Source organism: Salminus brasiliensis, chromosome 4, assembly GCF_030463535.1.
Source record: "Salminus brasiliensis chromosome 4, fSalBra1.hap2, whole genome shotgun sequence".
NCBI lineage: Eukaryota > Metazoa > Chordata > Actinopteri > Characiformes > Bryconidae > Salminus > Salminus brasiliensis.
In genome coordinates, this window is record NC_132881.1 from 23,116,148 (window position 1) to 23,139,148 (window position 23,001).

The 23,001-nt window shown below is 41.7% G+C and overlaps 2 protein-coding genes across 2 annotated transcripts in view; both read right to left on the reverse strand.

Moving 5' to 3' along the window:
* The window catches only part of spred2b (sprouty related EVH1 domain containing 2b), a 45,497-nt gene extending 42,383 nt beyond the window's left edge, over positions 1-3,114 (reverse strand). The window contains exon 1 of the mRNA XM_072677635.1: positions 2,554-3,114. Within this exon, the coding sequence (XP_072533736.1) occupies positions 2,554-2,579 (26 nt within the window). The 5' untranslated portion in view covers positions 2,580-3,114. The remainder of the gene's footprint in view (positions 1-2,553) is intronic.
* A 2,788-nt stretch (positions 3,115-5,902) lies between these two features.
* Positions 5,903-21,350, reverse strand: actr2b (actin related protein 2b). Its single transcript, XM_072677637.1, has 9 exons — positions 21,211-21,350; positions 18,600-18,710; positions 13,621-13,836; positions 12,596-12,668; positions 12,259-12,395; positions 11,927-12,076; positions 9,847-9,992; positions 8,864-8,996; positions 5,903-7,566 (listed from the first exon to the last, which is right to left on the reverse strand). The coding sequence occupies exons 1-9, from the start codon at positions 21,256-21,258 to the stop codon at positions 7,396-7,398; spliced, it is 1,185 nt and encodes a 394-aa protein (XP_072533738.1). The 5' UTR covers positions 21,259-21,350; the 3' UTR covers positions 5,903-7,395.
* Between the last annotated feature and the right edge of the window lie 1,651 nt (positions 21,351-23,001).

The following is a 23,001-nucleotide window of genomic DNA, read 5'->3' on the forward strand; positions in this document are numbered from 1 at the left end:
CTGACACGTAAAGTTCGGCACTCCACTCAATCCTAGATCAGAGAGAGACAGGCCAAGGTCTATACTAAAACAATGCACAGACAATCTATCTGCCATTAGACCTTCTAGTCATGTGCAGCTGTCTGGCCGGGTTTTCATCACACAATGGGTTTTTTTTGTAGGAAATACCATCTTAAATAGTTTCAAGAAACACATTAAATTCTCATTTAGAGCATAAGCTGATTTGAGTAAAGCTATTATTGTTCAACTGGGATTGGCAAAAGCTACAGGCCTACCTAAAGCTGTATATCCTCTTAGAGAAAACTCAAACGGTCACCCTTACAGATCTTAGATGCAAAGGGAGAGACATCGTGTCCTAAAATGTGCTTGCCATTTCACAGCCGACTTTCCTATTGTGAAGTTAATGAGAGACATGTGCTAGACTGTACTCTTTACACAGCACATGTCACAGTGGCATGTTTAGAAACTAAGCTGAAAGGAAGTAGTGAGCTATGCAAAGTGACTGTCCCTGATGCAGTATTTTCTAACCTCTAACAAATAGGTCTACATTTGGGAATATGCAGACAGTTATGGCATCTGCATGATCCGAATTGACTCGTACAGGTTATACTAGAGCACCAGTAATGTGCAATGTTATTCAGTCCAGGAATAAGCACAGAAACAGATCTGAGTGCAATAGTTTTTTTTTTTTTTTTGGTCCACAAGCTAACCATCTGAACATAACTATCAAAAATGATCCTATGCAAAAGGTAAAAGATGTCTGGCATTACGAGACACTAACTGTTTTCATACCGTCCAGGCAGAGACTGCCCCTCCTGAGTCAGAGTGAAAATGAGGATCTGAAATCGATGCTTCCTGCGCCGGATTGGGATTGGCTGCAGTGACCTTTTCTGAATGTCATTTTTCATTGTTGTTTCCTGTGCCATCACAGGCTCACACTGACACACGTGAGTCGGGAAGCCCTGCTGTGATCGATAGGACTGACATGGCTGGACTAGGCCTCTCTGCCCCGGCGAACAGCACTGTTCACACGGTCTAAGAAACGGTGTTGTTCGAGCGCTCATCGAGCTGCTTTCAACAGAGCCATTACCAAGCGATATGGCGAACACGCCAAAGTGCCGAACAGGGAGGCTGAAACCTCAACGTCTGCGAACCTTGTAGAGCTAACGTTAACACGCACTGAATAGGCTCCTTTATGAGAAACCTAGGTCGACATGCCGCGGTTGCTTTTCTATTCACAAAAATGAAGGATATTAGAAAACAGCTTGAAGTCGCTCTATTCCCGTCGCCATGGTTTCGGCGGGGCGCGAGCGCCGTGCTGAATGGAGCGGCCCGCGCGTTCCCGCTTTTATGAATGGAACGGCAGCGTCACGCGACGCTGTGGCGCGCGCGAGCCCCGCCGGTTCACGAGCTCTGGCACAGAAAGCGGCTCCACTCAGTGGCCTGACCTCTCGCTGACCGTTTACTGACGCCTCGTTACTGTCCGTAACGCCACCCTCTCACCGTGAGTGTCCGCCGAACTGACACCAACTGACAACCGCACGCGAGGCCTGCTGCAGCCTTATACGAGCATAAAGCCAAATATACATGCGTGCAATTTCGCGACATAATATTAGCCTCGGAGATGTGGGAAGTATTGGGGGGGGGGGGGCTTCAAAAGCTCATCATATCCTGGGATAGAATAGTGAAGTGGATTAAAGCAAATCCTGCTTCCATTCCGGGTCACCCGTGCATTCGGCCTCCTCGAGCAGACCCCCGGTTAAATACGCGCAGCTTTAGCTAGCTAACTCACCAGCCCTCCCAAACTGGGGGACGATCGGTGGAGAGAGATCAGTCTCCACACACACAATAACCGTGGAGCACGGAGTCAACAAGATCGGCTGTCTGTCTGAGAGAGAGTGTGTGTGTGTGTGTGTGTGGTGTGAGAGTGTTTTTTATGAATGAAGCTCTGTATGCAAATGAGTGCGATTCAAAGAAAGGGGGAAACAAATGGCGGATAGACTAACATCATTCAGCTCCGGTGTGCGTCTGCCTGCCCGTTTTGCAAGTCAATGAGGCCTGTGGAAAAGACCCCCCCGGGTGATCTGTGCAGCCCCCAGTCACTCAGCGTGGCCTCGAGAGCCTCGGAGCTGGTTGTAACCATTTTTAAGGAACTCTTGAACAGTGAATCCCTTTCGCTGAGAAATGTTTCCGAGCCTCCCCCACTCTTTTTCTCTCTCCCTCTTCCTCCCTCTCCTCTGAAGACTGCAGACTGAAGGAGAGGGCCTGATCCCCCCTTGTTTTTTTTTCTAGTCGCCCACTGTCAGAACTTCACACACAACACGACTAAACACAACGACCCCAAACACCCCCCCCCCCCCCACACACACACACACACACACACACACTTCTCTCTCTCTCTCTCTCTCTCTCTCTCAGGCGGTGAGACAGAGCAGGGGAACCGACAACAAACCCGAGTAACTCCAAAAAGAAAAAAGAGAGCGAGCGAGATAAAGACAGAAAGGGAGAGAGAGAGAGAGAGGGAGAGGGAGAGAGACTAGTCCCTGTACTTACTCGTTCGGGCGGGTTTCTTCAATCATTTTCTCGTTTCACCTAGAAAAAAATCCCACCGCGGGTGCTCTCTTTTCGGTCGTCATTTTTCTCTCCGTCTTCTCCCAAATAATAATCCCTTCACATCGCGCCTCAGCTGGCTCCGCCGTCCTCCTCTCGCCTCCTCTCGCCTCCTCTCCTCCCGTCGTGTTCTGGTTTGTTTTCTTCTGCTCTTCTTCTTCGTCCTCCGTCCTGGCGGCCTTTCGCGTCCCCTCTTCTCTTCTCCTCCTTTTCTCCGGAGCTGAAACCAGTTGCTGGTTGTGTAAATCGTAACTATCGCTGCCCGACCGCGGAGTCCGCACAGCCTCGCAGAATAGCCCCGTGTGTGTGCGCGCGCGCTCTCGACAGCCCGAGTGCGTAGGGGTGAATATCAGAGGGTGATGTTCGGGCTGTTGTTGTTCGTTTGTTTTTTTACCTGCGGTGTGTTTTCGTGTTTGAGGCGAGTCTCTCAGCCGTGCTGCTGCTCGCTAAGCGCTGATGTTGCTGAGGGTGGCCCCGTCCGAGCCCCATCTCTCATTACTCCATGTTGGATTCTGCAGCAGGCAGCAGCAGCAGCGCGAGAGAGGGAGGGAGGGAGGGGGGGGGGGGGGTGGAGGAGTGAAGGAAGGCGGGGGGGATACAGGGCGGAAACGATGACGTCAGCTTCGTTACACTGCAGGCTGACTTTTAATCTGAGAAGTAAGTGGTCTCCACTGTTAACTCCAGAACTACTGCTTATATTTCACTCCACAGACACTCTTACTCACATAGTAATTCATGGATTAGAGGCTATTCCCATTGGGTAAGCTGATACATGGCCACAAATGTACCTATATAATGAAGGATTGGGTATACATTTCAAAATACATATATATACATGTATGTAAGTATCATATATTGGACACACATGCATATTATATGGATTGCTTATATGTTTACAAAGGTACATATACATGTATTACACTTATTTTGTAATTAGTAGGTAAATATGTAAAACAATGTACTAATTATGTAACTAATATCAATTATTGTACATATATGTATGATACATATGTCATATTAAATGTATATGTAACAGGAATATGTTTTTATATATTGATATACATCAGTTATATCACAGTCAGTTGGCATGTACACCACATAGCTTTCAAAATGTGACAAATATATGTAAGGGGATATACAAGGGGATTGTAATTTTCTAATATATATTTAATATATCGCCATATATTAGACTTCCATATGAATTACATCTGAATCTTAAAATAAGAGGAAATCACACTATTTTGAAAGACTTAAATTCATATTATAAGCATGTTTCTGTGAGCATTATACCAGTGAGTCTGTATGTGTGTGTTGGTAACGCCACTGTAGTAATATCGTCTATTACACAACAGCAAAATGGTTTTTGAAGTGGTACTTTAGTGGGCCATTTCCTGCAAGACGTGTAATCAGGAGCAAAGGTGGACAGCGCAGGCTCTTTATCTGTCTCTCTCCTGACAGCGAGAGAAAACTAAGGATAAGGGTAGCTTTGATCAGGCCAGAACAGGCCTGTTCACATCTGACAGGTAGGTTAAAACAGGGACCGTCCAAATTCCTCTCTGATCACTTTAAATCAGGGATTTCTCCAGAAGATTAATCACTGGATCGCTGTTCATTCAGATACATGAGGCAAGACTGCTGCTTTGATTGTGTTGCTATGTTCTCGACTAACTGTGACACAGCAAAAGGCAAAAGTTACTACAGCGCATATCAGCTGGTGTTTAATGTATGGTATTATTGTAACTGAGATCTGAATTGTAATTTACTGCTATGGAGTAGCAGAAAGTAGTTGACCATGGTTGGACCGTGGTTAACTTCGTTCAGCATGAATGGAGCTCCATTTGATCCCTGGGTGAAAATGTTATTTGGATGCCACCATCTGGTCAATATTTATTTATTCATTCATTTCTTTATTAGCTTAGGTTGAGAGTACATTTGGCCCCACAGAATCCAAGAAATGTAGATACTTTGCTGGAAAAATACGAGTGATTGGAATCCAATTCACAAATGTTTTAAGTCATTATGAGGTGTTTTTTTTTTATTGTTTCAAAGAATTCCATTGCTATACAATGATTGATTCATGGCGATCCATCAGTATTATTAGAACTTTTTTATTTTTATTTAACTTATTTATTACATTTTATATGTAATACCACAATGCAATATGTGGTTTTACACCTTTTTATGTTCACTCAAGCAAGGATATTCGCAATGATTACATGACCATATACATATAACATGTTTATTACAAGGCCCTCAGTAGAAACTAGTTTTATAGTTACTGGATGTTCTATTCAACACCTAGGTAGAACTACATGCAAATCCTGTCTGTAAGATGCAAATGAAATCCATCCGTGGACGTGAGGCTTATTGGTGTCTGTTCATTGATTGGGAACTGCAGTTCTGTAGGCTTTATAGAAAGACAGTTGCAAACGATGTGTCTCATTCATCAGTGATAAACATGTGCATGAATAGTGCCTTACATGTTCATAAGGCTAGCTAGCAAGAAAAGGTTTGTTGTAACAGTTGCTAACTGTTACCAAAGAAATACTTGGCAGTATGTGTGAAGCATGTGTTGACCAGTGCCCTATTCATCAACAAAAATGTATGTGTATAATTATTTGTGACTTACGTATCCATTTAGAACACTACGAAACTTGGTGGCGGCGAAACTGTACAAATGACAGTATGGCATTACTAATAAATCCGGCATTAGTAGAAAATATCCAGTCTCCCTGGCTAAACAGCGTAACTTTCCCAGGATCCTATTACTATTAATACTTAATAATAAACTTTTTCAGCAGTTTTAGTCAATTTTCCAGGTATTTCTATAGGTCTCTACATTTCCAAGTTTTTTCATGAAGCTTGGGAATTATTTCAAGTGCATTTCTGGTTAGACACCTTTATTTTCAACTAATCTATTTATATTAATTACAGTTTGTCTATACTTTTGCCACCCTTGCTAGAAAGGCAAGAGAGGAAGGCAGGGGTGCTCAGTCCTGGCCCTAAAGAGTTCAACTCTCCAGGCTTCAATATTCAGATGCTCTTGAAAGCCTTCAATACCTGGACTAGGGTTTGAGCTAAACTCTGATGATGATCACCAGGACCCAGACTTGCCCCCCTTCCCACCCCCAATCCAAGTTAACATAACACTTCACATTTACACAGACTTTCACCAAAACAACATTCAGGCCTCAATCAAACAAAGCAAAATCCAGACGTATTCTGTAACTGCACTGCCCACAGACCTTGTAAACAAATCGATTACTGATACAAAATGAAGAGTCAGAGTATGTATAAATCAAGTTCTTTATTTAAATCAACATTAGGCAGTTATGCTATTATATTAATAACAACAATAATAATAATAAAAAAAAAGAACACAGGAGATCCAGTCAGATCAACGGCCCTTGGCACTGCATGAGCATGTATGGAAACGTACAAAGAATATGAGGTGCATCTAGTATACATGAGGCCCAGAGGCTCATAAAGGAATAATAATAAAAAAAATCTTTTCATATCGCCTGCATGTCACTCATTTTTACGGTTCATAATAATAATCAGCCACGCTGGATTCACCCCTTAAGCTCAGTTATGAACTGAGTCCTTTACAAATCCCAATTGTTTTGTCTGAATAACAAAGAGACTCATTTTCAGTACACTGAAGAGTTAAATTCATACTACATATTTGAGTATTTTGCAGATTCCATACCAGACAACTTCAAAAATGACAACAATGCACTGCAAATGAGTAAGTTATGGTAATGGGGGAAAGAAATTAAAACATTCAAAATAAGAAAAGCAAAGCAACTCTCCCCAATCTCTCATAGAACTATCTAATCATCTTCTGGAATAGCTGGGAGCTGGAAAGAACTGGCCAATTCCCATTTTAAAGGGATTGTTGAGTCAACGTTGAAGCACAGAAAAAAAGGAAAGTAAGTTTAAGCTGAAAGCTTAAAAAAAAAACAAAAAAAAAAAAACATAAAAAGCCCAGCACACCAAAACCCTGAGCACAAGAACTTATTAAGGACAAGCACTTGACACATGGACTAGGAGAGTGGACAAAAAATGTGAGAGAAATGGAGGACTGGAGTTGCGTCCCATCGTCCAGAGACCAATCCCTGGTACACACACACACACACAGTAGAGAAAAGCAGTAACCGTCATTAAGTTTGGTTGTTTCATTTCAGTTTGAATTTGTCACACAGAGGATAGAGAGCTTCAATCCTTCTTCATTAGGCCAACAGTGCTAGAAAAGAGATGTCACAAGAATCCCTTACAACTTATATCGGTGTTCTTCATAACTCATACAAGGGTTGGTGGTGGTTTTAGCTATGCTACGCATATATATATATGGACACATTAAATTTGGTGTGACAATGTGAAAGTACCCTCAGTCATAATCACAGTATTGCAGGGGACCTCTTGTCTTATGTGAGGCAAGATTGACTGACATAAGTTTAAATTAATTCTGGTGACATGCCGCGTCTAGTGCCCACTTTCTGCTACTGGTGTGTCAGGACAATGACAAAGGACCAAAGAAACCGGAAGCTGAACTCTAACCTTCCCTTTCCAGTATCCCTCATACAACACCCCCCGCCCCCCCCATCTCCTTCCTAAAAGTGATCACGCAGTTCAGTGGCACGAGAAGCAGAATGCAGGAGGTATGACAACACGCGAACAGATGCTCTGGATATCCTGTATATGAAATAGTGGATAGGTGGGGTGGGGGTGGGGTGGAGTGGGGATGTTGTGGGGGTGGGGGGTGTTTGGAGACTGTAACAGAGTTTATCTGACTGTGACGCCAAGCTTCTCCAGCACGCGCATGCCCTTCTCCTGATATTCCTCCCGGGTCAGCCAGAAGTTGTCCTTGTCTTTCATGATGTCGGCCAGCACTGCCCCACCCAGGAACACCATGTGCTTGCGCCGTGGAGGGTCCTCAATGCGGATCTTGAATTTCTACAAGGTGTCACAGACATAGTGTGAGGGAAATGCAGTGGAAAAATAGAAAAGAAAAAAAAAAAACACAACAACAAAAACACTTACAACCCTAACCTTACCCTAAAGTACAATTCACTGAAAAACTAGTGGATGACCTCTAGTCTTGCTGTTCAGCATATCAGCAGCTACAAGAAAATAAACCCTTTACACTGTTACACTGAACTGTGACGCTTAGTCTTTAGAGTCCACCCACACAAAACTATGAACACTTTGAAAATTGCTGGTCTAAAAGAATCTCAAGGAAGTAGTTTGAGCATTCAATGGGTTTTTATTTGCACTGACCACAGCCTTGGGACAGACACATGCTGCTCACATACATAACATATCGAGTGACCCATCTGTAATTGATCATCCAGAAATAGAGTTCTGACAAGTGGGCAGCTCAAAGCCACCCCAAAATGCTTATGGCCAGATTCTAAATGAGAAGAAGGCCAGGCAGGCAGTGTGTGGGTGCAACCCGGGACTACGGGCTGTCCCCCTGGTTTCGGCTCACACACAAAGGCTGGATCTCATATCTTTATTTGCTCATCCATGTTTCTTTCCCTTGATTCCTTTCCTTGAGTCTTTGCTACGCGTAAGGATGCACGGAGAAGATGTGAGGACGGGGAAATCAACACCAAATGTGTATCCAAAATGAGCCATCCATCATTGAATCATCACTTTCATCAACTATTAGACTTAGAAAATCTGCTTATATCTTCTTAGATCCTATTATGAAAGTGTGCATTCAGACTCTGGAACACCCTCTCAATTCCTCACACATTTAATGAAAAAACGTGTTCTTAATGATGGTGGACCTGAACCAGTTTTAGAGTTCCAGATTGAAGAGCAGAGAACAGAGGAATCAAGGAGCTCCATCCTGTCTGCCATAAACAGTCTAAAAGAGGTCACCCAGTTCCACCTGCTGGTCAATATGAGGTAGTTCAACTTAGGAGGAAAAGACTGAAAGTACTACACAAAGGCTAAAGGTTTGATAGATTACAATTTTGTGTTAGATTGTTTACGAGGGCTGGCAAAAAAAAGAAAAAAAAGAAAAAGAAATCGCACACGGGTCTCTCTGGAAAGACTCGATATTGATTCATAATATTGACTGATTTTTTGTATCTAGATTTATACATAACCTACATTTAATGATAATACAGAAACAAAACAATGTAGGATCCCGAAATCTTGGCATCCTGAATCAAAATCCAATCATACAGCGCCTACAGATAGCCCCATTGCTTGTGTGCATTTTTAGACTGAGCATACTCACAGAGAGCTTGTCGACATCGCCTTTAAGCACACGCTCTAGATAGAGCTGCTTGAGTTCTCTCTCCAGCCGAGAGGGCAGGCCAGGGTACATGGTGGAACCTCCTGAGAGAACAATGTGTTTATAGAACTCAGCCCTGAGGGAGAAACGAAGAGAGGCAGAGAAAAAGAATATTCTTATCACAAGGGTTATGTCAATATAGGTAAAGCAAGGAAGCCAGTGCTGCCTTTTCATAAATACATTTATAAATATACATTCTTATGCAAAGGTTTGGGCACCTTGTGGGCAAGTATGGGCATTCTATCAGTCCCTCAACAAGTCCTAACATATGGAACACTATTAGAAGAAGATTACAGCTTGTGTTTTTTACAATGAGGAATGTTACGAAATGGCACTAAAGCTAAAGAGGTCAAGAGCTAAAGAGGTCAAGAGGAGAGCTGGAAGATCAAGAAAGCTCACAGAGAGGACTGCTTGTTTGTTGGTAATAAAAAGGCAAATCAAAGAACCCATATGACTGCCAAGAACCTGCAGGAAGGTATAGCTGTGTCGAGAGGGTGGTGCACTATTATCTTCATAGAAGAGTCAAAAGAAGAAAACCACTAAATGTGATCTTGTGACAAAACTCAACATTTAAAGTTTTGGAAGCAAGTGCTGTGGACTGATGGTCAAAATGAAAAATTCTGGCCACAATCAGCAAGTGTACATTTGGAGGAAAAATGGAACTGTTTCATGAAAAGGACACACAAAGGTGGATCCATCGTGTTTTAGGGTCGTGTCGCAACCAGTGGTCTATTGCACAGGTGGAAAGAATAACGGATTCTACAATAAAGCAGAAGAGAGGATGCCTCCTACAACTAGATAAGAATTTAAAAAACACCTCCAAACCACCTTCTTAACAGACACAAACTGAAGGTTACTTTAGTACTACATGTATGAAATCTGGCTAACAAAGAGACACAGTGGATTACAGTGGAGTCTGCTGTCACCTGGTGTCAATGTCTGCTGCCTGAATGGTGTTGAAGAGCAGCTCGGCCACCCCCACCCCCTCCACATTAATCAAGTGGGGCTGGAACAGGGCCTCTGGTGCCTCGAACCTCTCCCCTCCGACCTTAATCACTCTACCATCAGGAAGCTAAAGAGGTATATAAAAAGAGAAAGAAAGAGATATCACATGGACTGATTCAAAGTTTAAAATCTACTGTTGACCAAAATGATAAAGCCTCCATCAGACAATCCAATATTGTGATGTATTTGTGATGAAACTGTCATTAAATTTTATCAATACCACACACTGCTACTAATACGAAATGGATGCTTACGCTCCACCATTTAGCACTTACTAACCCACTAGTCTCAAACCAAAATCTAGTTGTTAAATCATCTTAAATAGACTTGGTTGCGCGGCTATGGACACTGGATGACAAACTCTCAATCAAAAACTTCAGACACAACATCATGGTTGAATCACTATATCTGGTCTAAAGGGGAATTTATGGAAATCACTCTTTCGCAGAGCCTTCACTTTAACTTCTTTAACATGATCCTTTTCTCTCGCACAAGCATAAAGGTCATCTGGCTCAGGACTGTCCTGAGGTCTGCTGCAATAATCAAATTCTCTTTCATGACTGGGAAGTAGAAGCTGAGCGGTGAATCGGGGTGGTATCTCTAGTCTGGTGGTGATGAGTAGTGAGAAGATGGCGGAGGGGTGTGTGGGCGCATAAAGAGTCCATTGAGGGGTTTCCAGATGCAGAAACACCCAGCGGCCCAGCTGGGGAAGGACTGCGGCCACGCAGGAAATGATGTTACATGCTAGTTAGGTAGAGCCGACGCTACACTGCCGTCCTTGTTTCGCTACTTAATGTTTTTTTCCTCTGGTCCACTTTTTTCTCTTCCTTATTCCCCTTTTATGGAAAACACACTGGAAAGAAAAGCAAGACCTCCAGAGGAAAATTCTACCCCCATACTCTACACAGTCACAGGAAAGGAGGGGACGGCTGGTCAGCAGCCTCCGCCCTTCACAGACACCCATCCCTACATCCCACCGCATCGCTGGTCCTTATGGACCGGAGCAAGTCCGAGAACCGCAGAGAAAACCGTGCAGCAGACATAAGCCTGCAAATTGAGGAATTTCCCTGCTGCAAGTCTTCAGCCAATTTTTCTGAGCATATACACCATTGGTCAGCCTGTAAAACCACAAGCTAACCACTCCCTAAGAACACTTCCAGCTAACTCAAATCTACATCTGCTTGTTCTGACATGAACTTTTTGACATACAAGGTAACTTTCATTTATGCCTCAGCTTTCTGACATTAAAGGCCCATACTGTACATTTCTCTTGTTTAATTTTCACTTTAATTTAGAACTACTAAAACAAACTTCATTTATTTTTGCTTGAGTACTTTCTAAACTCTCTTTATAGTCTTAGAATTACCATGCTGTTTTTTCAGTTACTGTGCCTTTAAGACACATGCAAGTGACCTCTGTTCTGGGATCGGGATCATTGTATTGTACCTTGTGTAAAAAACAGGCATGCAGGCTGAAGCCAATGTAGGTTGAATGTATGGCCATATGTTAATGTCTATAGTTTATAGTGACCTTACAACCCTGATCAACTCAAACCAAATGGTAGTTTCAAAAGGTGCCCTGAAGCGGAACCTGCGTTTATTTTTGATTAAGACTTTGGTACATGGAACTGACATATCCTGAACCTGAAGCACTCCTTCCAGAGAATCTGGAATAGCCAAAACAGAGATGCAAAATCTTAAATCTTGTCTAGACTCATTCTATTTTGGCCCCCATGAGAAAGGAAGAGCGCAAACTAGGTGCTAAGTGAGTGGGTGCTAGGTTAAAAGGCAGCAGTAGCAACAGCAACCATCTTCTTTACAAGCCCACAAAAAAAAGGAAAAACTGTTTTAATGTGAATTTTCCACCCAAAAGTCACATGCTAACTATTTATATAAAAATAACTTAATATACTCAGTAAACACATTCTATGACACCTCTCTTAATGTTTACTAACTACATCAAACTCTTCATGTTTAGAAAAGGGGGTTGGGGAAGACTGACCGTGTAGGACTCCACCAGTACAGTGGTCTCCAGAGCGAGTTTCTGCTCCTGCTCAATATTGTAGCCCACGTAGCACAGTTTCTCCTTCATCATTCGTACAGTCTCAAAATCTGCTGAATGGTTGAAGGCGTAGCCTCGCAGAAGCAGGAGCTAGAGAAAGGCAACAAAAGGACAGCTTTACACTAACTGCCCATTTTAACTCAAACTAATACTGCCCAAACTACTGTGCTATACATAAATAACTAGCTAATTGTAATAATTAGTATAATAATAAGCATAATACAACAACATGAAAACATCAACAGTCCAAAAAGCAGGTCAGAGGGAAGCACCTTTATGAGATATCGAGTAATGTCTCTGCCCGCGATGTCCAGTCTGCGAGTGAGATGGGGAAGAGAGAAGCCTTCATATACTGGGCAAATGTGGGTGACGCCATCACCTGAATCCACCACCACTCCAGTCAAGAGACCTGGGTATCATAACATTCAATGACAAGCAAGGGCAAAAAAATAATATTAAAAGGGACAACTATTAATAGAAGGGTCTCTGTATCTGTAGCGTATCTGTATCTTAAGTTTATATTTAAGGGTTGGAAAAAAAAGATTAGAAACATGATTTTGGAATTCCAAAATACAATAAAATGACAATATTGATGTTTCATTAACATACCTTGGGCATACAATGTGAGCACAGCCTGAATGGCAATGTATACTCCTGAGAACTGGTATGTCTCAAACATAACCTGCATGGAAATACAAAACAATCTAAATAAAAACACACATAAAGCACATGCATGCGAATAATGCAAGAAGTACCAAACTACTGAGCAAAAGATTTTGAACAATTGAATAAATTGAATAAATGCAACAAGAATTTCCAATACAGTTACATCAATCATTTGCTCGGATTTGCTCATTTGCTTCAACCCTACAAATTAGTAAAAAATAATAATTAAGTTAAACAAATACATTTGATACACTAAAACAATTATAATATTAAACAAAACCTAAACAAAAAACAAGCATTACATACACACACGGTCATTCACCAACACCCCCCCCCCCCACCCCCAGTTAAAGAATTGTTTTTGGAGGGCATCTGGGGAAACAGATATGTTTATATAGTTATTGGCTGACTGGAATTTGAGTTTGTACCCAGTTATATCAGAGGGGTATATATTCCCCACTATATCAGACAATATGGGAGGCCATCAATCTAATTTTTGATTCTGACTGAAACATTTCTTCAGCATTTATTCTCAAGCACCCCCACCCCCCCATCCACCTAAGCAAGAACGGTTAAGACTCTTAACCAATCTTTTTGCAACATCTTACATTGACACACAGCTTCCTCCAAGTTATCCGCAAGCAACTTAGTTAGTTAGTTTAGTGATTTAGGTTTGCAGCCCAGCATGCGCTTAGATGCCTGATGAATCAACAACAGGATAGATATAAAGTATAAACATTGGGCCCATTTTGCGCTCATGGACTCACAGCATCATTCAGATTCTCACTTGTGATCTTAATGAAGTCTAGACAGTTGTGACACTTGGGTGCCCCTTCTAAACCTCATTTTAATGCAAAAGGCAGTTTAGAAGTACTAGGAATATCAATAACATACTCAAAAGATAATTATACAACATATCACATCACTTAATCCTCTACCTGAAAAGTCTGAAAAGCCAAAGTACACACCTCAATAATCTTCTCCCGATTCTTGGTGGGGTTCATCGGAGGCTCTGTGAGCAGGATTTTGCAGTTGCGCGAGTCGATATTGAGCTTCTCCGGGCCGAAGGTGTAGTCCCACAGGTGCTTCATGTCGTCCCAGTTCCGGACAATGCCGTTCTCCATAGGGTAGTTTACCTCCAGCATCGAACGCAGTTCACTAGCCTCGTCCCCTACCATCAAGTCCTACAAGGTCAAATATCAGAGGTTACTGTTGCCTAACAGTGCTGAATCCAGAACAGAAAATGCTTAGAAAGGTCAGTACAAGGAACACACCAGAAGTCATCCTGCACATACAGAATGTCCATGTGACAGCACAGCTGCCACTATGAATGTAGCATGTACAGCATGTCCAGAACGGATGCACACAGCACTGGGATTCTGCATCACAAACCTGCCGGTATCCTCCACCATCAGCATTCTTGGTGACTTATGTACCGACAGAGGCTCCACTGTGGCCAAGAGTGAGCACAAGCATGGTGCACACAGCCGCTGAGATGGGATGAATGGACGGATGGACTAGATGCCCCCTCAAAGCCATTTACCATCGTTAGCAAACCCAGCATGCACAGAACACAAACTCTGCATGCATCAAACTCTGTTAGTCATTTTCACGCACACGACCACACACAGACCCTCTTAACCATTCACAACTCTTAGCTCGTTGGTGACCTTTTTTATTATCATTCACCAAGTGAAACAGAAACCATGATCTTATGCTGGTCTAATGCTGAAGCCATTATCTCGAGCTGATTTTTAGCCTCCTCTTCTTATAAGAATGCTACTTGTGACAATGAATGCTGTAATGCACAAGTTTTAAAATACATGCTTTTTGTAGCATACATCAGCATTAGGCATTGTGTATAAACAATTTTGCTGTGCACTGCCACACATTTTATTTGAAATAGAAACAAAATATTTTTGAAATCCATAAAAATCATAAGCATGACTGCTTCCATTGAGTCAACCATCGTTTTTCAATCCCCTTCTAGTGAATTTCCAAGGTTTTAAAAATACAAAACATGCACAACAAACGAATAACTACAAAATAAAATAATAATAATAAAAAGGATTTCATCTGACAATTTTGTCATTGCTAACTCACCCACCTGCAGTGACCCTCCCAACCACACAAACCTACCAGCTATCAGGAGGGTAAAGCAAGCCAACCGCATCTATTTCAACTGCAACTGATGCAACCTCACTGGTCAACTCAACACCCTTAGATTAATGGGGAAAGGGACGGTGACCTTATCCAGCCATGGACTCAACATATCCTGTCTTGGACTCCCAGCTATCAACAGGGACCGAACTCACAATAAGACCTTTTGATAGGCCCAATGCTTAGACAATGGTCCCCACTTTGTGTGAGGAGGTTTGTTTAGGCCAACTCTCTCATGGGCCAAATCAAATTTCTTTACATTCTGCAGCCCTGGTCTAACTTGCTAAAGACTAGATTACAAAGGGTGTGTTGAATGTGAGATTATGAATCACCTAGTCTCTGCAGAAGATGGCCTTATTTACAGAAGGCACCTTCACAGCATTTTAATACCATTTTAATAATAACATGGCCTTTTCCACTTAGACTCTCAATTTCCAGCGTTTTATGAGGCATAGAAGCAAACTACGTAAAAATGCTTCATATTTAAAAACCAACATCAGATTTGCTGAACTTTAGGTTGCACACTTTTCTATCATTCATGTGAATCTAATACACTATTGTCAAGATTTAGTTTGACAGTTTCCAAAGTTTGCAAAGCTGAGGCTAACTGAGGCTAACCAAGCCAAAGGCAAATGCATTCCGATTAAAAATGATGCTCCTCCCCATGTGTAACGTAGGCATGATGGATTTCCGTAGGGTGAGTCAAAGTAGATATTAAAATAAGATAAGATATTAAAAACTGTACTGAAACGAGGTCCTGTTGACAGGACATTTTAACATTGGAGCTGGGTGAAACAGCCTGGAAGCCATTGGACCCAATGAAACTGTAGTCAGTTGCATTAGATTGGTCTTATTTGCTTCAAAATGATTTTGTGTGTAAAAATGTGTTGAATTCATTAGCCTTGACCTGATGAAAGGGATCCAAAGCTTTTGCTCATGATAACTGATTTCCAAACATCATATACTTGGATGTTTTTGAATTCCTGCCTTGTTTTCTGAACATGCTTTTTGGTCCTGTGGCTGGGCTAGAACGGACAGGCGTCCTTCAATAAGAAGGGAGCGATTCCACAGCAGTGAAATATCAGGCGATATCACTTGGGACACAAACCTCACCAGGCCTGTAAATGGTGATGTGGAAACTAGCACGCAGTGGTGCTCTTGATGTAACTCAGAGCAGAGTGTGGCCTGTCAATTGAAGTTTGCTCCTGTTCCGAACGACACTCTATAAGACAGTGTCCAGACATCCACTGAGCACTGCATACGGACATATCCATCTTAAAAAGCCAGCAAGCACAAGCACTGTGTGTGTTTTGGCACTGAAGAAGCACCAGTCGGGCAGCACCACATGTTTTCAATAACACCCTGCTTAAAATTCATTTGTCTGACTAGCTTCCTGGGTACTGCACAGTCATCTCCGAACTACACCGACTTCTTCTGCGCTGTAAAAGGAGGCCTATATAAAAGTTATTCTAATCCCATACTGTGAAATTATGTCATAACACACTGAGAATAATACTTATCTAGTTAACAGCTGCACATGGTTACTTCATTAAGCTCCTTTGCCAGCCATACTGAACATCTGACTCATTTTAACACAGCGCACTGGCCAAACCCCCACTGATTACCCAACGGTTGAAAAAAAAAGTGACATTCAGCTGCGTAAAAGGCAGACATTTAAATAGCTTCTTCCATCTTAAGGCCGACTTCTGCTAAACCTATTTCAGAACAGAGAAGAGGAACTTGGGGTATGAGGTCTGGTGTGACTTTGAAGCACTGCCATGTTCTGTGAAAGGCATTTGCAACTTTGCAGCTTTAAAACTGCAGCCACAATTTTAAAGAAGATTTCCTTTTGTTAATAAGCAGATATAACAACTAAAGGGGAGATTTTGTTGGATGAGACAATTAAGAGAAAACAAAAAATGTTAGAAACACTCACTCACTCACTGCAAAACCAGTAGATCAAAAACACAACTGAAGTAAAATCAAGGATTAAATAAGCAAATATATGATAGAGGTGAGACAAACTAATACATAAATAATAAAGAACAAAACGCTAAAGAATTAGATTAGAAGAACAAGGGGTCGGTTTTCTTGTTTGGGTAAAAGTGCATGGCACATCACGCTTTTCTTGCCAGGCGATCGGTGCAAACGCACACAGTCTGCACTTACCATCTTTTTGTTATTCTACCACAACAGGCGAAGAAAAAAGGAGAGAGTGTAAAGAGAAAAGATAAGGAGGTCAACAGATCAAGGTCAAAGGATGGGACAGTGAAAGGACTGGCTGTAGAAGACATCATCTGCTCTGGAAACATAAACCCAAGGGGTTCCAATTGTTTCATGACAGGACCCACATTTAAAGGCAGTGTTTATCTTGCAACCCAGCAAATATTTTGCAAAGTGAAATTAGATGTAAACTTAGGCAAACAATGTCTTAATGGTGCCTTAGAATGAAAAACGGAAACGATACATCATGAAATCATGTTGTCTTTTCATTGAATGGAAAATTTGCTATCGCCAAAACAGGACACTGAGAGGACAGCAACACTGCTACGACTGGAATAATTACAAAAATAATGAGATCTTGTAACAATTCTAAAAACTATGCTATGCTACATGGCGTTCGTGAGCCGTTGGGGTGACATTATTCAGCCAATCAGATCTTTTTTTTTTTTTTCCTCCTTCTCCTTTACAAGCCCACCTACACTCTTACAAACGTTAGCAGGAACATATTAACACATTTCAATTCTATTTAGACTTGTTTTAATTATATTTGGTCTGATCCATGTTGTCAGGTACATAGCACAAAAATGGTAAAGTGAGCATCACATTACATGCTCTCTCTAGCAGCAAAATGGTCTCTTCTGCATGTAGAATGGTTTCACATGAGAGATGTCAAACATTAGGGCTATAATTTCTCTCTCCTATTTTCACTCACGTCGACTATGCTGGCTGCCTGTGCCTATGTTTAAGGACACATAACCCGAATGCTTTGGATGCGACAACAGAAGGAAAACAACCTTCCTAAAACCTCTCTTATTAATGCAGTTTCCTCACAACCTCCTGCCCACAGTTAAAAACCAACCAAGCTGCCAGCCAGATGACCACACTAAAACCACTCAAAATCGGAATTTGCAATGTTTTAATCCTGTGGCCAAACGGTGTTGCAGTTTTTGTGAATAATTGAACTGATTTTGAAATTATTTTGAAAATATTTGGGTTTGAACGCCAAATACAACATTATATAAGCTGTACCAACTACCAATATCTTCATAAGGATTTACCTAAATTCCAAACAAATAGCCTACATTAAGTTCAAGATGTTTTTCAGAATTCCATTGTCCTCGTAAATTCATCAAATCCTAAAAAAGGAAATACTGGTGAATGTTAGAATCTTTACTTTTTTTTTTTTACCCAAGAAAACTGTATAAGCGGGTTGCATAAGAATGGTTGGTGAGTAAGGTCCATTGAGACCACACAGCAGGAGGGGTTCAAAAGTGTTTGGATAAAGAAATCAAAATATGAATTACACACTATCCTGTATGTTCTTGAAGAAGAGAGAAAAATAGCACTGACAAACAACCAACTGATTTCCCTTGCTGTTAACCCTTGCTGTACTGATAACAATGCTCACTGCATGTCAAAATCCATTCTGCTCTAAAAACTAAATTGAACATTTTTTGAGTCATTTCGTAGCCTTATAGATATCCTTGCTGACTGGAAGAAAGAAACACATCAGCAGAGAAGGGGTAGAACGTCTGGTGTGCTGTGTGGAACATCTGGAACTCACCTTAATCTCAATGTTGCCAACTTTAGCTGTGGAGCGAATGATGGGCCTGCCCACCAGGGCAGGGAAGATGTGCTCTGGAAAGTTGGAACCTGCATAGCCACACTTCACAAACTGTACACAAAGACAGAGACGGGGAAAAAGACAGAAAAACAATAGAAAACATCAGCTTGAAGCAAACTGTGTGGGGAAGAATTGCGTTAAGCGTGTATGAGCTGTATAAAAGCCTGTAAAACACTCCAATTTTAGAGAAACAGAAAATTTTCAAAAATGATCATCAGCCACAATAAAGCTGCAGGGGTTGATTGACCGTTAAAAAGAACTGCTCACATGTGCATGCAATACTCTGATGTTTAGAAGCTAGAGGTGTTTATCCTGTCTGTTCATTTAAAAGAGGGAAACCTCTTGGTATGACGAATGACACAATACAAGACAAGATGCTTTACAGTTTTTGGAGCTCCTCTAGACTTTCCTAAAGTTTTTTTTTTTAATGCACATATCTTATGCAAAGGTTTATGCTTTTATGCAAAACAACTATTAAATAAGTTTAGGGGCAGTGGTAGCTCAGCGTTTAGAGCACCAGGCTATTGGCTTTCACAGCAAGCTGCCAATGTTGGGCCCTTCAGCAAGCCCTTTTACAAGAATTGTGCTCTAATATGTTTTTATTGTTTGTTTCTTTCCTGTGGAGAATTTGTTCTATTATTTTGATCAGTAATTCAACCAAATGTGTAATTTGACCAGGGTTACCAAAGCTATCATAAGACAGTAGTATTTCAATTGCTGGAAGGTTTGTTCATTTAACTTTTTGTTAACATTTTACTCATTGAACTCATTGATTTTGGCAGATAGTAAGTGCAAATGTTGTCAAGTGTTTTCTAAGCGTATTGTAGTCCTTCTAGACGACAGATCAACTACATATTTTAGAGAGAGCTAAAATAGACATGGCTAACTGGATTAAGTGCTGTGCATTCATCAAACTAATTCATTTTGATAGTATTTTAGATATGCGAATTCTTTTTATGTGCACTCTAAAATAGCAATGTCAGAATAGCAAATACCACTTGCACCAGCACCTCTGACCACCCCACAACTATTCCATTTTCCACAATAATTTCCGGGGCCATATCTGAACTGCAGCAAAAGCTCCTGGTGTTCACAAAAAAAAAAAAAAACAAACAAACAAAAAAAAGCTGTGGAAAAAGGAGTCTTCTTAATCTTGACAAAACTGGCTACCTTACATGGCCATTTGACTTCGGTCATACACATCAAGTGTACTGCGCTATGTGGCTTTTACTGCCGATCTCACTTCCTCCTGATTCACAGGCTGATAACTGCCTCCGCTGCTCCGCCACTGCACTTCCTCTCGGAAAGAGAACTTTACGAGGAGAAGAGGTCGAGAAGAAACGCAGCCTGTAGTGCATCGTCTGCTGGTTTCACACTACTCCAAGTCACTGTTTGAGTGCTCAGTGTTAAACAACTACAACAACAAATAAAGCGTTTCTGTCCCCCGTTTCTGCATTTCTGTCACAACTGCAATACACAGGTCACTGACTGGCTTCTCTTACACAGTAAAACAGACAGTCTACAACAGTGGGCCTTAACCATGGTGCTGGAGGACCCCCTGCCTTGCACATTTAGTGGCTTCCTGCTCTGATACACCTCCTTCAACCCAGGAAGGGCTTGGTAATTGGCTGATTTGCTGGATCATGTGTTGGGAGCAGGGTAAACACTAAAATGTGAAGAGCAGGTGGTCCTCCAGGACCAAGGTTGGAAAGCATTGGTCTACACACACACACACACACACACACACACACACACTCTGGACAACATGGGACTGACACACCTACTCACTTCTCTGAACTAGCAGCTAGCATCTATGATGGAAGTAGCTAAGGAAGTAACTGCATCAAATGGCATTCCCATAGGTATTATTCGGGTTTAATAGCCTACTTGTAGTTAGTTGTTTGTTTTGTAGACGACGAGGATGTAGTTGGGCTATTATAATGGATCAAAGCCCTTCTACACGGACTATTACAGCCAGTTTTCTTCTACATAGCTAGCTAGCTGACACGTTAGCCTGCTTACTGGCTGCCTGTGTAGCTATGCAAGTTAAGCTAGCTGTGAAACTTTGCTTAGTAACACTGTCACAGACCGAACCTGCTTATCTCCCCGCTGTCTAACAGTGCTGTTTTTGTGTGTTCTGCTTATAAAACTGAATGACTTCGGTCACCATTTCTACATTCACTCCTAAACAGGGCGGAGGAAGTTCACGCTAAGCTAGCACTAACGAAGCTCAGCCCTAACCATGGAGCCAAGTTAGCCTGCAAATATCGGGCTTAAACACTAACATGCAGGATCAAAAGACATAGCTCCACAGCTGCACCACATGCATACTTCGTGGGCTACGAAACATAACCAGGTTTATTCAGTGTTTCTTAGGACACAGCTGCCATTTCTTCCTCTCGTCTACCCGCTTAGCTTAGCTGCGCTTTGACAGCAGCCTTACTAGCTGGCTAACTTCCTGTCAGCGTCCGCTCGTTACTGTTGCTGTGTGGCTCGTTCAAAAACACCGAGGAGAAGAAATCTGCGTAAGATTGAAGGTTGGTAAACCTACCCCAGTTCCGTTATCACAAACCACCACTTTCCTTCCTTGGCTATCCATTTTTCCAAACCCAGCAGGCGACAGACCCTGGTCAACTTTCTCACTCAACTGAGCCCAACCTGAAGAGCGGGGTTTAACTTCCTGTAGAGGAAAGTCGAGAGACCCATCAGTGAAGCGCGTCCTCGGCGTTCAGTCAAACTGACAGATCACAGAGAAGTCACACAAAAACGACGAGTGGCATTTTGTACAAAGTCTCTAAATTTAAAATAATATTCAGACACATAACCCATTCGTTCTCTCCATTTAATAATTAATTCCCTCGCGATAAATTATTAATATGAGCGAAAGATTTAGCTGATAAAATGAGAGTGGTTTCTTAAATTGATGGAATCAGTTATTAAAATAAGGGAAATATTTCTTAATTGAAGGAACGATGTATTCAATTGAGGAAACGATTTAATAAAAATAAATAAATTAAATAAATTGGGAATGAATAATGTATCTAACATTGACACATCCCCAACACTATTTCACAGGACTTTGGGTGGAATTCATGTTCACTCATCTCATTAAATTAATTTGGGAATGATTAATGTCTCTAAATATTATTTCTACCTTGATACACAAGGGGCTCTGTAGTTTTCTACTGTTTTTTTTTCCTGGCCCGTTTACACTGTACTCAGGGGTCAGGGGTTACTGAAGTGTTTCTGGACCCTTACACTAAGCACATTTTGTGCTGTCCCTTATTTAGCAGACTCTCACTCAGCTCTTTAACTAACTAACTAATTCCTTACCAATGAACACGCCTCAGTGCAGGAACCTTTGTAAATGTAAATATTAACATTTTAGCAGGTGCTATTATTCAGGGCAGCGCACACTCTAGTGCTTCACTGGCCACTCTGAATATACCCCTAGCTAGTGTGAACAGGCTATTGTGCAAATGTACCTCTCTGCTTAGATACTGCCAAATACCAAAGTCATTTTGGAGACCTAGATGCAAGATACTCAATGCACAATACTCAACAGTTATGTATATAAACAGTACCAGAATATCACAGACATCTTGTAAATATGACATTTAAGTCCAATCACAAGAAGCACTTTAAAGATAGCTTTTGGGGGCAGTGGTGGCTCAGGGTTGTGGGTTTGATCCCCAGGTTTGGCAAGCTGCCAGTTTTGGGCCCTTGAGCAAGTCCCTCTCTGCTCCTCAGACGTCAATGCAAAGGCTGCCCACCGCTCCGGGCATGTGTGTTCACTGTCACTGTGTGTGTTTGATCATTAGTGTGTATGTGTGTGTGTGTGTGTTCACTGCAGGGATGGGTTAGGCCAAATTCAATCAGTGCCCAACACAAATGGTGACTATAGTCTTATCTTTACATAATTATATTTATGTAAATTAGTTACATCATTAGATTATACAGACATATGTACAGTGTGGTTTCCTTTCAAGTAATTTCAAAGAGAACAGGTTAATTTGCCACTGCTGCAAAAAAAAAAAAAAAAGTCATAAAACATTTATGAGTTTTTACACAGGCATGCCCCCAACTCTGCTTAATAGGACTTTAGGGGTGGCATTCATGTGCACTCATCTCATAAATATAACATTTTGACTGGAAGTCAATTAAGCATTATGACAGGGTTTTCCAAAGTGAGCCTACAGACCCACAACACTGCACATCTGCACACTGCAACCTAATTCAACTCATCCCTTCATTATCAGAGGGAATACCGGGAGTGCAGCATCATGGTGTTCACAGAGACCTGGCTGACCACGCTGACTCCAGACACGCCCGTATCTGTGGA